Raw genomic sequence first — 13,214 nt, forward strand, 5'->3', positions numbered from 1 at the left:
TGACTCTATCATGGAAAAGCTTGTACTGTTGTAATTTCTAATCTAGATCACTAGGTGTTGCTCTAGGGACTGCCTGCAATGCTTAGTTTTGAGAGAGCTAAAGTGTAGGACTTACGAAAAAGCTGTTTTTAAAGTACTGTCTTCTTTTCTACCTTTGTTTTAGGACTCACTGCATTCCTTAATGGCAACATTAAGTTCCTCTAATCCCTTCTTTGTTCGATGTATCAAGCCAAATATGCAGAAGGTAAGATTTAAAACTCTATCTTTCTGAGTTGTTTTCCAAGTACGTAGGGCCCAATGCTCCATATCTTGTATTGTCATTTACACCTATGCAAATCAGAATAGTAGCATTTTGGATTCACTTTCACAGGTACAAATGACTCCAAAAAATGGTGGCAGGTTCTGGAGAAGTCTGCAGACTTCTGCAGCTCTTGTGTCTGGATGTTTTCGTAGCAAGCTATTTCACATGCACTGTATGTATACAACTAGAATAATCATTACCGCAGTAAAATCTGTTTTAAGTGACTACCCAAAGATCTGACAAAAATCACTTACCTCACCGTGTTGGTCTTCTAATAAAGGTGTAACAGAATTGTACTTGATACATTTGGGGATTTTACAATAAAACTCTCTTACAGCAGGAAATTGCAAAATAAAGATGGTCACTTACAGTGGTTTCACTGTGCTATTGCTGTTCTGCTTACTACAATTTAATTTTTAAAAATACTGTTTATTTCCTTTAATGACTTTCAATCCAGTAATTTGGGAGGTTTGCTTTACTGTATTTTCTTTATCATCTGCCACTTAACCTTTCAGTTTCTGTAAAATACCCGGTGAAGTCATGTTTGTTCTTATGTTGTAGTTCTGAGACACTTAAGTACTTAAAACAGAAAAAAAATGTTTCAAAGAGATTAATATTCAGTGTACCAAGTTGCCAGGCAAGTATGGGAATGTGGGGCCCTCTAGGAAATCAAAAAGTTTGAGATCTAGGAGTCAAATGCTACCCTGATCCTAAAATGTCAAAGTAGTCCTTTTTATTTGCCCATCATGGTGTGATGTTTAATGTTGAAATTGCAACAGGCAAAGACATTAACAAACGTTAAGCTTTCACAGTATAGTCTGCAGACTGTAGCTAGAAATACTCTATCTTGTGACAACCCCAGTGTCTGATTTATCAGGACTGTAAAACATCAAGGAAGTTGTCTAGATTCCACTGAAGATTTTACAGTTGTCTATCCCCAGAGCTTTAAAATGTGTTAGCTGCTAACTGTCCTTCAAGTTTTCTTTATAAGGGGAAAACTTTTACCTAGGCTGTGGGGTTTCAAATGATGTGTCTGTGACACCGCCCATGCAATATCTTGGCATTGTGGGGAAATGGCCTGATGCTGGCTCTGAGTGCATCTCGAGACCAACTGTTCTCAGCCTTGGGGCCTCTAGAGTGCAAAGGCCAAAATCTAAACATAAAAATCCTTCAGCTTGGTATGTAGCTGGTGGCTAGGACCAGTGAGGGCACACTTAGTCAAGGGCCAACTTAGTCAAGTCACAGCACTGTTCAGGGTTGGATTCATGCATCTGAGAAGACTATTCCCCCTCCTGCTGCAAGGACCCACAAAGCCCTGATCAAGCCTCTCTTCTACTGCCACTTGGGAATAACAGGGGCCCTTTTGTATCTTCTTGCAACCAGGAGCCCTGAGCAAGCCCCACAGCAGCAAAAGTGCAAGGACCACAGATGGATGATGCAAGGATCAGTCTCATTGCATTATGTTGCTTGCATCACTTGTGCATGATCCTTGTACTTTGCCAGCATGGCTCTTCCAATTCTTAATGTTGTTGCCACCAGGGAAGAGAGCACAAACACTCTTGCCTCCAGTTCCCGCTGGGCAGCCAGAGAGTCCTCGGCAGTCCCCTTCCTTGCCTCTTGCTACCACTGTCTGGGAACAACAGGGCCCTGTATAGCCCTCCCTCCTCAGCCTGCCAGTGACAGAGATAAGGTGAGAGGGGGAATACATTAGGGGAAAAGAGTGGGAATAAGGAGAGTGGGAGCTCACTGAGTACCACCTCCAAAGTCAATAGTTTTTCCTCTCATCCTGAATCATCTTAAAGGCTCCTCCACTACTACTCTGAACCCCCCACTACCTCCCATCCAGCATCCCATTACTTCCCACCCAGTCCTCTCCACCCAGCAGTCTTACCCCAGCCTGCCCAAATTTAGTAAAATATGCTGCCATCCTAATCTTTGCATACATTTAATTAAAAATCCTCTCAAAATTAGCAACTGCGAAGGAGTCTGGGCCATTGGTATAAAGAATCCTGGAACCTAAGCTGCAGCAAGAGTTTATAGCTAGTTATGGGATAATGTGTGGGAACAGATTGGGAACCCCTTTCCTAGATAGTCCCTTTCAATGTGTTAATAAACAAAATCAGCAAAATCTTGTTTCCAAAGAGTTTATTCCCTAGTTTTCTTCTTGCCTTGCTGTGATCGTAAATTTAAGTTAAATCAACGTAAGATGACTTTGCTGAAAAATAAGCCCTGTTTGAAGAACTAGATTGATGGCTTAGTTACTAAGAAAGGAGTCAAAAATGTTCTAGCTAGCAGCACCAATTCATACAAGATTTCATGGAAAAGAGGAGGGGCAGGCAAGCAAAAATTTCTGACAATGGCATTTTCCATTCAGTTTAAGGTTCAAAAATCAATGTCAGGAAATTACGGTTTTAAATTTAACCCATTGTGCACTGGCTTTTTCTCCTCCTGTGTCTCAATAAAACCACTTCTATTTATTCATCTTTTTATTTCTGTACTATTATTTTTGTGAATAAGAGTAAAATTGTGTAGGCTGAATTTAAGGTACTTTTTTAAGAAAAGGAAGTTGATTAATGTGTCACTATAAAGCAGGGCTTTTATTATTTATAGTTCCTGAGATTGCAAATTTCAAAATGATATGAGGAGTTGTTCTGGTCTTATTTTCCCTCGGATCTACTTTGGATTTAGTGGGGCAAACATCCATGTCACTTATATTGGTTGTACATCAGTGTAACTGCAGTGAAGTCACTGGAGTTGATCCTCATTCAAACTGTTGTAAGATCAGGATCAGGCCCCACGAACCCAGATTTACCCCTGTAACTCAGTTGAATTCAGTGGATTTACACTTCAATTGACATTTTTTAAATAGGAACTTTCCGAAGACAACCACTCCCTGAAAACTGCTTATAACCTATTGTTTAACTTCTTCAGGTTTGGGTCCTTTGTAATTGGTACTGTCAAGTGATTTTCCTTTGCAAAAAAAAAAAAAAAGTACTGCATGATTTATATTGGCTGAGAAAGGTGTGTCAGTTTGTGTAACTCCAAGACAGCTTGGCTAAAAGAAAATTTAGCCTTGTGCTTGCATTACTAGGGAATTGATGTCATGTATGTGAGTCAGACTGCAAGCTCTGATAGGTAGACTTGACTGCATGAGCTGTTTAGATTAGCTGCTAACACAGAGAAACAAGGGTTGGAAGAACAAGAACTTAGTGACAATACCTGTCCTTGTCATGTATTGTTTCTGCTCCTACTTTTTACTCTAGGTAAGCAAATAAGTATTTAAAACACTTTTAAACACATTTAAAAACACCTTTTAAATAATGATGAAGTCACCTTCTAAATAATGAAGGTACTTAGCATATATGGCGTTTGTAAAGTAATGAATGGTATAAAAGGAGACATAGCTACTTTTGCTGCTTTTTGAAACAATACTGCATTATGGAAAGAGGCACAGGAGAGAATCAGAGCGGCAATGATAAAAAAGGAGAGAAACCTTCCTAAGCCACTTGTTGCCCTTTTGATTTAGTACACATAGGTTACATCCATTAGTAAGAAAGTCTGTAATATTTCCAGAGGGGAATAGATTAAGAGCTTCAGTACAGTAAACACATATTTGGACTCCTCAGTAAAGGAGATCAGACAGATGGAAGATGAAATTCAAAACTATGAAAAGCAAAAAATTACAATAGCAATACTTCATGTTCTGTGCTATACATCAAAGTTCGTTAATAGTGGACGAGATTTGATAATTTGTAACAATTATTGAAGTTGTAATTGATTAAGAAGTTGATTTTTATCAAATGTTACAGAGGCAGGCAAGAACAATCCACTAAATGAAGCAAACCACTAGGCATTTACATATCAGAGCAGAATCTGCCCTCATTAGCTACTCCCTAAAGGGAGAACACAGAGTGCATAACCTTTTGTCCTAAGGCATTTCAGCAAACAAGCTGTAGATGGAAGAATAAGAGTCCTGTTCATCTTTCTTGGGAGTCTCCTAAACAATCAGTGCATCTGTTTTCACATTTTTCAGTCTGAGTTCTGTTCTAGCATAGCATGGAAACTGCTCTATGCTGTGTGATGAATTAATATTTTCTGCTAATGAAGGGTCCTTCTCCCTCATTCTTGACCTCAATGCATCTTTGAGCACTGTGCATCCTTCCATCCTGATGAACTTTATCCACAATGACTTAGGTGTTTCTCGGTTCCTCCTTTCGTGATTCCACTTTTAACTATCAAACTGCTCATTTGCTTTCCAAACGCAAACAGATGGACATCATACGAAAAGGACTGAAGGTAAAAAATCCATTACATCTACATACTACACAGACTATGCTGACAACTTGTGCCACACACTCTCAAAGAAACTGCGGAACCACCTGATCAACATCCTCCACAGCAAACAGGGAAAAGATTAAGATGAGCTCTCAAAACTGGATACTCTCATAAAAAATCAACCTTCCACACAAACTTCCTCGTGGCTGGACTTTACAAAACTAGACAAGCCATTTACAACACACACTTTGCTTCTCTACAAAAGAAAAAGGACACTAAACTATCTAAAGTACTACATGCCACAAGGGGCCACAATAGTGGTTCTCTTAACCCACCCAGCAGTATTGTTAATCTATCCAATTATACTCTGACCCTGCAGAAGAATCTGTCCTATTTTGGAGCCTCTCCTTCTGCCCCTCCACCCCCATGAACATGATACAGTTCTGTGGTGACCTAGAATCCTGTTTTCGACATCTCCGACACAAGGAATATTTCCAACACACCTCTGCACAACATACTAACCCACAGAGACCTTCCTACCAACACTACAAAAAGAAGGATTCCGGGTGGACTCCTCCTGAAGGTCGAAACAGCAGACTGGACTTCTACATAGAGTGCTTCCGCCGACGTGCACGGGCTGAAATTGTGGAAAAGCAGCATCACTTGCCCCATAACCTCAGCCGTGCAGAACACAACGCCATTCACAGCCTCAGAAACAACTCTGACATCATAATCAAAAAGGCTGACAAAGGAGGTGCTGTCATCATCATGAATAGGTCAGAATATGAACAAGAGGCTGCTAGGCAGCTCTCTAACACCACTTTCTACAAGCCATTACCCTCTGATCCCACTGCGGGTTACCAAAGGAAACTACAGCATTTGCTCAAGAAACTCCCTGAAAAAGCACAAGAACAAATCCACACAGACATATCCCTGGAATCCCGACCTGGGGTATTCTATCTGCTACCCAATATCCATAAACCTGGAAATCCTGGATGCTCCATCATCTCAACCATTGGCACCCTGACAGCAGGATTCTCTGGCTATGTAGACTCCCTCCTCAGGCCCTACACTCCCAGCACTCCCAGCTATCTTCGAGACATCACTGACTTCCTGAGGAAACTACAGTCCATCGGTGATCTTCCTGAAAACACCATCCTGGTCACTATGGATGTAGAAGCCCTCTACACCAACATTCCACACAAAGATGGACTATAAGCCATCAGGAACAGTATCCCTGATAACTGTTAACATAACATGGCTAACCTGATGGCTGAATTTTGTGACTTTGTCCTCACTATTTCATCTTTGGGGACAATGTATACCTTCAAATCAGCGATGGGTACCCGCATGGCCCCACAGTATGCCAACATTTTCATAGCTGACTAGAACAACACTTCTTCAGCTCTCGTCCCCTAATGCCCCTACTCTACTTGCGCTACACTGATGACATCTTCATCATCTGGACGCATGGAAAAGAAGCCCTTGAGGAATTCCACCATGATTTCAACGATTTCCATCCCACCATCAACCTCAGCCTGGACCAGTCCACACAAGAAATCCACTGCCTGGACACTATGGTGCTAATAAGCGATGGTCACATAAACACCACCCTATATCGCAAACCTACTGACCGCTATTCCTACCTACATACCTCCAGCTTTCACCCAGATCAAACCACACGATCCATTGTCTAGAGCCAAGCTCTACGATTCATTCGCATTTGCTCCAAACCCTCAGACAGAGGCAAACACCTACAAGATCTCAATCAAGCATTCTTACAACTACAATACCCACCTGCTGAAGTGAAGAAACAGATTGACAGATCCAGAAGAGTACCCAGAAGTCACCTACTACAGGACAAGCCCAACAAAGAAAAGAACAGAATGCCACTAGCCATCACCTTCAGCCCCCAACTAAAACCTCTCCAACACATCATCAAGGATCTACAACCTATCCTGAAGGACGACCCATCACTCTTACAGATCTTGACAGGCCAGTCCTTGCTTACAGACAGCTCCCCAACCTGAAGCAAATACTCACCACACAACGGAACCACTAACCCAGGAACCTATCCTTGCAACAAAGCCCGTTGCCAGCTGTGTCCACATATCTATTCAGGGGATACCATCATAGGGCCTAATCACATCAGCCACACTATCAGAGGCTCGTTCACCTGCGCATCTATCAATGTGATATATGCCATCATGTGCCAGGAATGCCCCTCTACCAAGTACATTGGTCAAACTGGACAGTCTCTATATAAAAGAATAAATGGACACAAATCAGACGTCAAGAATTATAACATTCAAAAACCAGTTGGAGAACACTTCAATCTCTCTGGTCACTCGATTACAGACCTAAGAATGGCTATTCTTCAACAAAAAAGCTTCAAAACCAGACTCCAATGAGAGACTGCTGAATTGGAATTAATTTGCAAACTGGATACAATTAATTTAGGCTTGAATAGAGACTGGGAGTGGATGGGTCATTACACAAAGTAAAACTATTTCCCCATGTTATTTCCCCCCCCCCCACTGTTCCTCAGACATTCTTGTCAACTGCTGGAAATGGCCCACCTTGATTATCACTACAAAAGATTTTCTTCCTCCCCCCCGCTGGTAATAGCTCATCTTAAATGATCACTCTCCTTACAGTGTGTATGGTAACACCCATTGTTTCATGTTCTCTGTGTATATAAATCATCTCCCCACTGTATTTTCCACTGAATGCATCTGATGAAGTGAGCTGTAGATCACGAAAGCTTATGCTCAAATAAATTTGTTAGTCTCTGAGGTGCCACAAGTACTCCTTTTCTTTTTGCTCATACACTGTATCTGATGGTGATTTCTCCTCTGTTGCAAGACTCTTGCTCTAAAGAATCCCAAAGTTTCATTCTTCCTTTTTTCCATCTTTCATTTTTGTACCTTTACGCTCCTCAACCACCATCTCAATTGTTAATGTTCACAGTTGTACATATTTTCCAATGCAATGCCTTTAGCATGACTCCTTCCTGTTAACTCACTCTGTCTGTCCTCAGACTGATCCATGGAAATTTAGATTATTGACTTGCTTTGCTGAATATCTGAAAGACTGAAGTTTGTCTCTTGGGCAGGAGGAGTACTCTCAAACTCAGGTCCATCTTCTCAGTCTCCTTTCCTAATTCAGACTTGTTAGTTGTCTTTACTGTCTGTAGCACTGGCATAATTCTTAACCAGATTCCTGCTCCTCTGCAATCCCTATGTCTGTCTAGCATGACCTCTGAAACATTGCCCACATATGTCATTGTCTCACCTTCCCTTTTTCTGGAATCCTCATCCATTCCTTCATCTCTTCTTACCTTGACTATTGTAACTGTCTTCTCTATGGCTTTCCCAAGTCAGAGCTTTTCAGATTGCTGCATGTGCAGAATAGTGCTGCCTGTCATCTTCTTCAAGTGCTCATGTGTATTCCACAATAGGTGTGCATGCTCGCCACGTGCACCGGTGTCGGAAGTTTTTCCCCTAGCAGTACCCGTAGGGGAGCGCCCCTAGGTATTTCTGGAGTGGTGCCTCCATGGTGCAGTATAAGGGGCGCTGCACACTCCCCCCACCCTCAGTTCCTTCTTGCCGCCAGTGAAGGTGCTTCAGAACTGCTCTGCTCCAGCTTTGCTGTAGCTTGTCCCCAGAACTCTTGTTTGTTCAGTGTGACCTGTAGTTAGTGCTCGATTAGTTTTAGTTTAGCTAGTGCGCCCGGGCCAGGGCATACCCCGCACCCTGGGTTTGAAGTCATGCGACACTTGTAGGAGCCAGATGCCAGTGTGTGATCCGCATGCAGACTGTTTATGTTGTTTGGGTGAAATCCATCTCAGCGATCGCTGCAAGATTTGCAAGTCGTTTAAGCCTCAGACCAAGAGAGAGAGAGACGACAGGCTCCGAGCTATCCTCATGGAGTCGGCATTGACCCTGACTCTGGCGCGCCGTTCCAAGTCAGCACAGGGCACCACGGTTTCAGTGCACAGCGACCCTCCGGCGCCATCTACTAGTCGTCATTGCTCCCCGTCCATGGGGCACGCCAAGAAGGCTAAAAAGAGGCCTTCACCACCACGGCACCAGAGTAAATCTGGGCAGAGACTAGACCCATGTTGGGCAGTCCTCAACCCCCATCGGCCTCTAGGCCTCTGACTCAAGTCAAGCGGAGTAGCCCGGCCCGTTAGGAGCAGGCTTCCCCAGAGTCCGGATGCCCTCCACACCAGAGGCCCTGCAGGTGGCTCGGGACGTGATGTCCATGCTGGTATCAGGAGCATCACCAATGCTGGCGCTGCGGTCCAGAGGCAAGCCACCGCTGGGATCTCCGCAGTCACCTCGGTCTCGGTCGAGGGAATGTTCCTGACACCATTCGCCGCTCAGTGACCGTTCCATGCATAGTCCACGTGGGTCGCCATCGACTCCCACCAGGTTGTCTGTTGGGTTCCGTTTGACAGAGACTCGTGGCACCGCTCTGCGTTGAGGAGCGGACACTGATGGGACCAAGGCAGACATAGCAAAAGGTCCTCATCTCGAAGGGGCTATCGTAGCCGGTCACGACACAAATGTTGACGCCGTTCCCGTTCATCACCTTGCTCCAGGACCCCGCCACAGCACGACTCCCGCAGCCCCGGGCATCGATCACTGGCGATTCGCTGTTGCGGATCCACCCGCCAGAGCCGATTGCAAAGCAGCTGCTACCGACGGTACCGTTCCTCCATGTTGGATTCACAGTCTCGGGGTCGGCACCGCTCCCGGCGCCACCAATCTTCCTGGTTCAGGGACAGCAGTAGCTTATATGTCAGCCCGGCCTCCCTGCATAGCCGCCCATCGATGGGTCAGGCCAAACAGCCTGCTCCGCTGGTGCCACAGCAGGTGTAGTGGCACTGGGCATCGTGGCCCCCAACACAGCCCCAGTTGGGGGCTCGCTCGGTGGCTGGAGCTTCAGACCGGCCGTTGGCCTCCCTCTCCCAACCTCCGAGGAAGGAGTCGGTTGGACGTACATCCTCAGTGCTGTGCCCGGAGAGCAACCAGGTGGTGGACCCTCCGGTGCCAGTGAACACGCAAAGTACTGCACCTTCCTCCTCGCTCTCCTCTGATGAGGTGATTACGGCCCCTCCTCCCGCCGTCCCACAGGAGGACTTTAAAGCCCACCAAGAGCTATTGAAAAGGACGGCATCAAACCTCAACCTTCAGAGAAGGAGCCCTCAGACTCCCTTTTTAACGTCCTATCCGCCTCGGTACTGGGCAGGGTGGCCTTGCCTCTCCATGAAGGGGTGGCAAAAATTTCAAATGCCCTGTAGCAAACCCCGGCCTCATTGGCCCCCCCATCTCTAAGAGAATGGAACACAAGTAATTTGTGCCTACCAGAGGACATGAATACCTATACACCCGCCCTGCTCCTAACTCCCTGGTGGTCGAGTCATTCAACCACAGGGAACGGCAGGGCCAACCAGCCCCTACTCCGAAGAATAAGGATTCAAGGAGGCTGGATTCATTTGGGAGCAAAAATTTATTTGTCCTTGAGCTTCCAGTTACAGGTGGCAAACCATCAGGCTCTCCTGGACCGGTATGAGTTCAATCTGTGGGGCTCTCTGCCCAAGTTCAAGGACTCCCTCCAGGAGTGTGACAGGAAGAAGTTCAAAGCGCTGGTGGAGAAGGTTACAGTGGCTGCCTGGGCAACCCTGCCGGCAGTGTCGGATGTGACGGACACGGCCATATGGTCCATGGCCTCCGCGGTGTCCATGAGAAGTGAGTCGTGGCTCCTGCTTTCTCGGCTATCCAGTGAGGCGCAGACTTCCTTGCAGGACCTCCTGTTTGACGGAAAGGCTGTGTTTGCAGAACAAACGGATATAAAACTGCATGGGCTGAAAGACTCCCACACCATGCTTCAGACTCTAGGCCTGTATGTTCTGGCTCCAGCTAAACCTAAGTTTAAGTCACAGCAGGCTCCTGCCTAGGCCACCCACTCTAAATATTAGCCCTCTTACAAAAAGGAGTGGGACTATAAGAAGCGCCTGCAGAGGCAGTCTCAGCCTGCCCCCCAGCCTGGGTCGTCCAAGGGCAAAGAGGCAGGAAAGCGGTGGTTTTGATGGGACGCCCGGGGGCACCCTACCAGTTCACATCCAGGATCCATCCACAGTAAAGCTTCCCTTCTCCAATCAGTTGTGTGTTCTCCTCCCATAATGGTCACAGCTGGCCTTGGACCGATGGGTCCTCAACACCATCTCCCGGGGTTACATCCTCCAGTTTATTCCATCCCGCCCAACCACCCTCCGCTCCCATCCCTCCTGGAGGACCCCTCCCATGAGGCTCTGCTCGAGCAGGAGGTGGGGTGGCTCCTTGGCCTAGGAGCGGTGGAAAGGGTGCCAGCGGAGTTCAAACGCAAGGGGTACTACTCCCGCTATTTCCTTATCCTGAAGGCCAAAGGGGGGCTCAGGCCCATCCTGGACCTGCGAGGCCTGAACCTGTACATGGTAAAGCTCAAGTTCCGCATGGTCTCCCTGGCCTCCCTCATCCCCTCCCTGGATCCCAGGGCGTGGTACGCTGCCCTCGATCTGCAGGATGCATACTTTCATATTCATATAGATTCATAGATACTAAGGTCAGAAGGGACCATTCTGATAATCTAGTCCGACCTCCTGCACAGCGCAGGCCACAGAATCTCACCCACCCACTCCTATGAAAAACCTCACCCATGTCTGAGCTATTGAAGTCCTTAAATCATAGTTTAAAGACTTCAAGGAGCAGAGAAGCCTCCCTCAAGTCAACCATGCCCCATGCTACAGAAGAAGGTGAAAAACCTCCAGGACCTCTCCAATCTGCCCTGGAGGAAAATTCCTTCCCGACCCCAAATACGGCAATCAGCTAAACCCTGAGCATATGGGCAAGATTCACCAGCCAGATACTACAGAAAATTCTTTCCTGGGTAACTCAGATCCCATCCATCTAATATCCCATCTCAGGGGATTAGTCCTATTTACCCTGAATATTTAAAGATCAATTACTTACCAAAATCTCATTATCCCATCATACCATCTCCTCCATAAACTTATCGAGTAGAATCTTAAAACCAGATAGATCTTTTGCCCCCACTGCTTCCCTTGGAAGGCTATTCCAAAACTTCACTCCTCTGATGGTTAAAAACCTTCGTCTGATTTCAAGTCTAAACTTCCTGGTGGCCAGTTTATACCCATTTGTTCTTGTGTCCACATTGGTGCTGAGCTGAAATAATTCCTCTCCCTCTCCTGTATTTATCCCTCTGATATATTTAGAGAGAGCAATCATATCTCCCCTCAACCTTCTTTTAGTTAGGCTAAACAAGCCAAGCTCCTTGAGTCTCCTTTCATAAGACAAGTTTTCCATTCCTCGGATCATCCTAGTAGCCCTTCTCTGTACCTGCTCCAGTTTGAATTCATCCTTTTTAAACATGGGAGACCAGAACTGCACACAGTATTCTAGGTGAGGTCTCACCAGTGCCTTGTATAATGGTACTAAAACCTCCTTATCCCTACTGGAAATGCCTCTCCTGATGCATCCCAAAACCGCATTAGCTTTTTTCACAGCCATATCACATTGGCAGCTCATAGTCATCCTATGATCAACCAATACTCCAAGGTCCTTCTCCTCTTCTGTTACTTCTAATTGATGCGTCCCCAACTTATAAATAAAATTCTTGTTATTAATCCCTAAATGCATAACCTTACACTTCTCACTATTAAATTTCATCCTATTACTATTACTCCAGGTTACAAGGTCATCCAGATCCTTCTGTATAATATCCCGATCCTTCTCTGAATTGGCAATACCTCCCAGCTTTGTATCATCTGCAAACTATTGAGCCTCAATTTCCTTAAGCGTCTTCCCCAGCCTAGCATAGTCTCCCTTAATACTTTCCAGCGAGAATCTAGCCGTATCATTTGTTCCCACATAAAGGATAATTAAGGGATTCTTTCCCGCTCCCCTTAGGATCCTTTTCAACCTCAGGTCTACATCCCGTATCTTAGCACCTGGAAGACAGCACACCCTTCTATTCTCAGGATCAGCTCTAGTTACAGGCATGTCTATTCTTCTCAATAAATAGTCCCCGATCACATAGACCTGCCTTTTCCTGGTGACGGTGCTATTCTCCAGTCTCTCCCCTGTTCCCTCTGGCTGCAAGTTCTTTCCATTCCTATTTTCCCTTATAATCCTCTTCAACCCATCCTGTATCCTCCTGAGGCTCATATTTGGTGTAGTCTCCCTTGACTCTTCCCCTTTTCCTATAGGACTAGCCTCTCTTCTCTTCTTCCTTACCCGTCCACCTTCAACAAGTACCTGCTGCACCCCTTCTTCATTTTCCAACTCTGCAAACCTATTCCTAAGCTCTATTTCTCCTTCACTAGCCCATCTTTTCCTCTGCCTGGTTCTTTTAGTCACATATTTCCACTGACCACTTTCCTCACCCAGTCTCCCCTCAAAATTCCCCAGCCCTGCTTCCATCTGGGAGTCTGAGCTTTTCCCTTCAGATACCTCATATCTTTGCTCCATCATCTGCTCAAACCCGTTCCTAAACTCAACGAGACTTTCCACCTGCATCTCCAAACCTTGGGTTTTTTCCTCCATCAGCTCTATCAGACAACATTTCATGCAGA

General features: G+C 45.6%; 1 protein-coding gene across 2 annotated transcripts in view; it reads left to right on the forward strand.

Moving 5' to 3' along the window:
* The window catches only part of MYO10 (myosin X), a 280,919-nt gene that overhangs the window by 186,417 nt on the left and 81,288 nt on the right, over window positions 1-13,214 (forward strand). For both annotated transcript variants that reach the window (XM_038390800.2, XM_043508449.1), the window contains exon 19: window positions 164-244. In XM_038390800.2, the coding sequence (XP_038246728.1) occupies window positions 164-244 (81 nt within the window). The remainder of the gene's footprint in view (window positions 1-163; window positions 245-13,214) is intronic.

The sequence above is a fragment of the Dermochelys coriacea genome, chromosome 2 (assembly GCF_009764565.3).
Source record: "Dermochelys coriacea isolate rDerCor1 chromosome 2, rDerCor1.pri.v4, whole genome shotgun sequence".
Taxonomy (NCBI): domain Eukaryota; kingdom Metazoa; phylum Chordata; order Testudines; family Dermochelyidae; genus Dermochelys; species Dermochelys coriacea.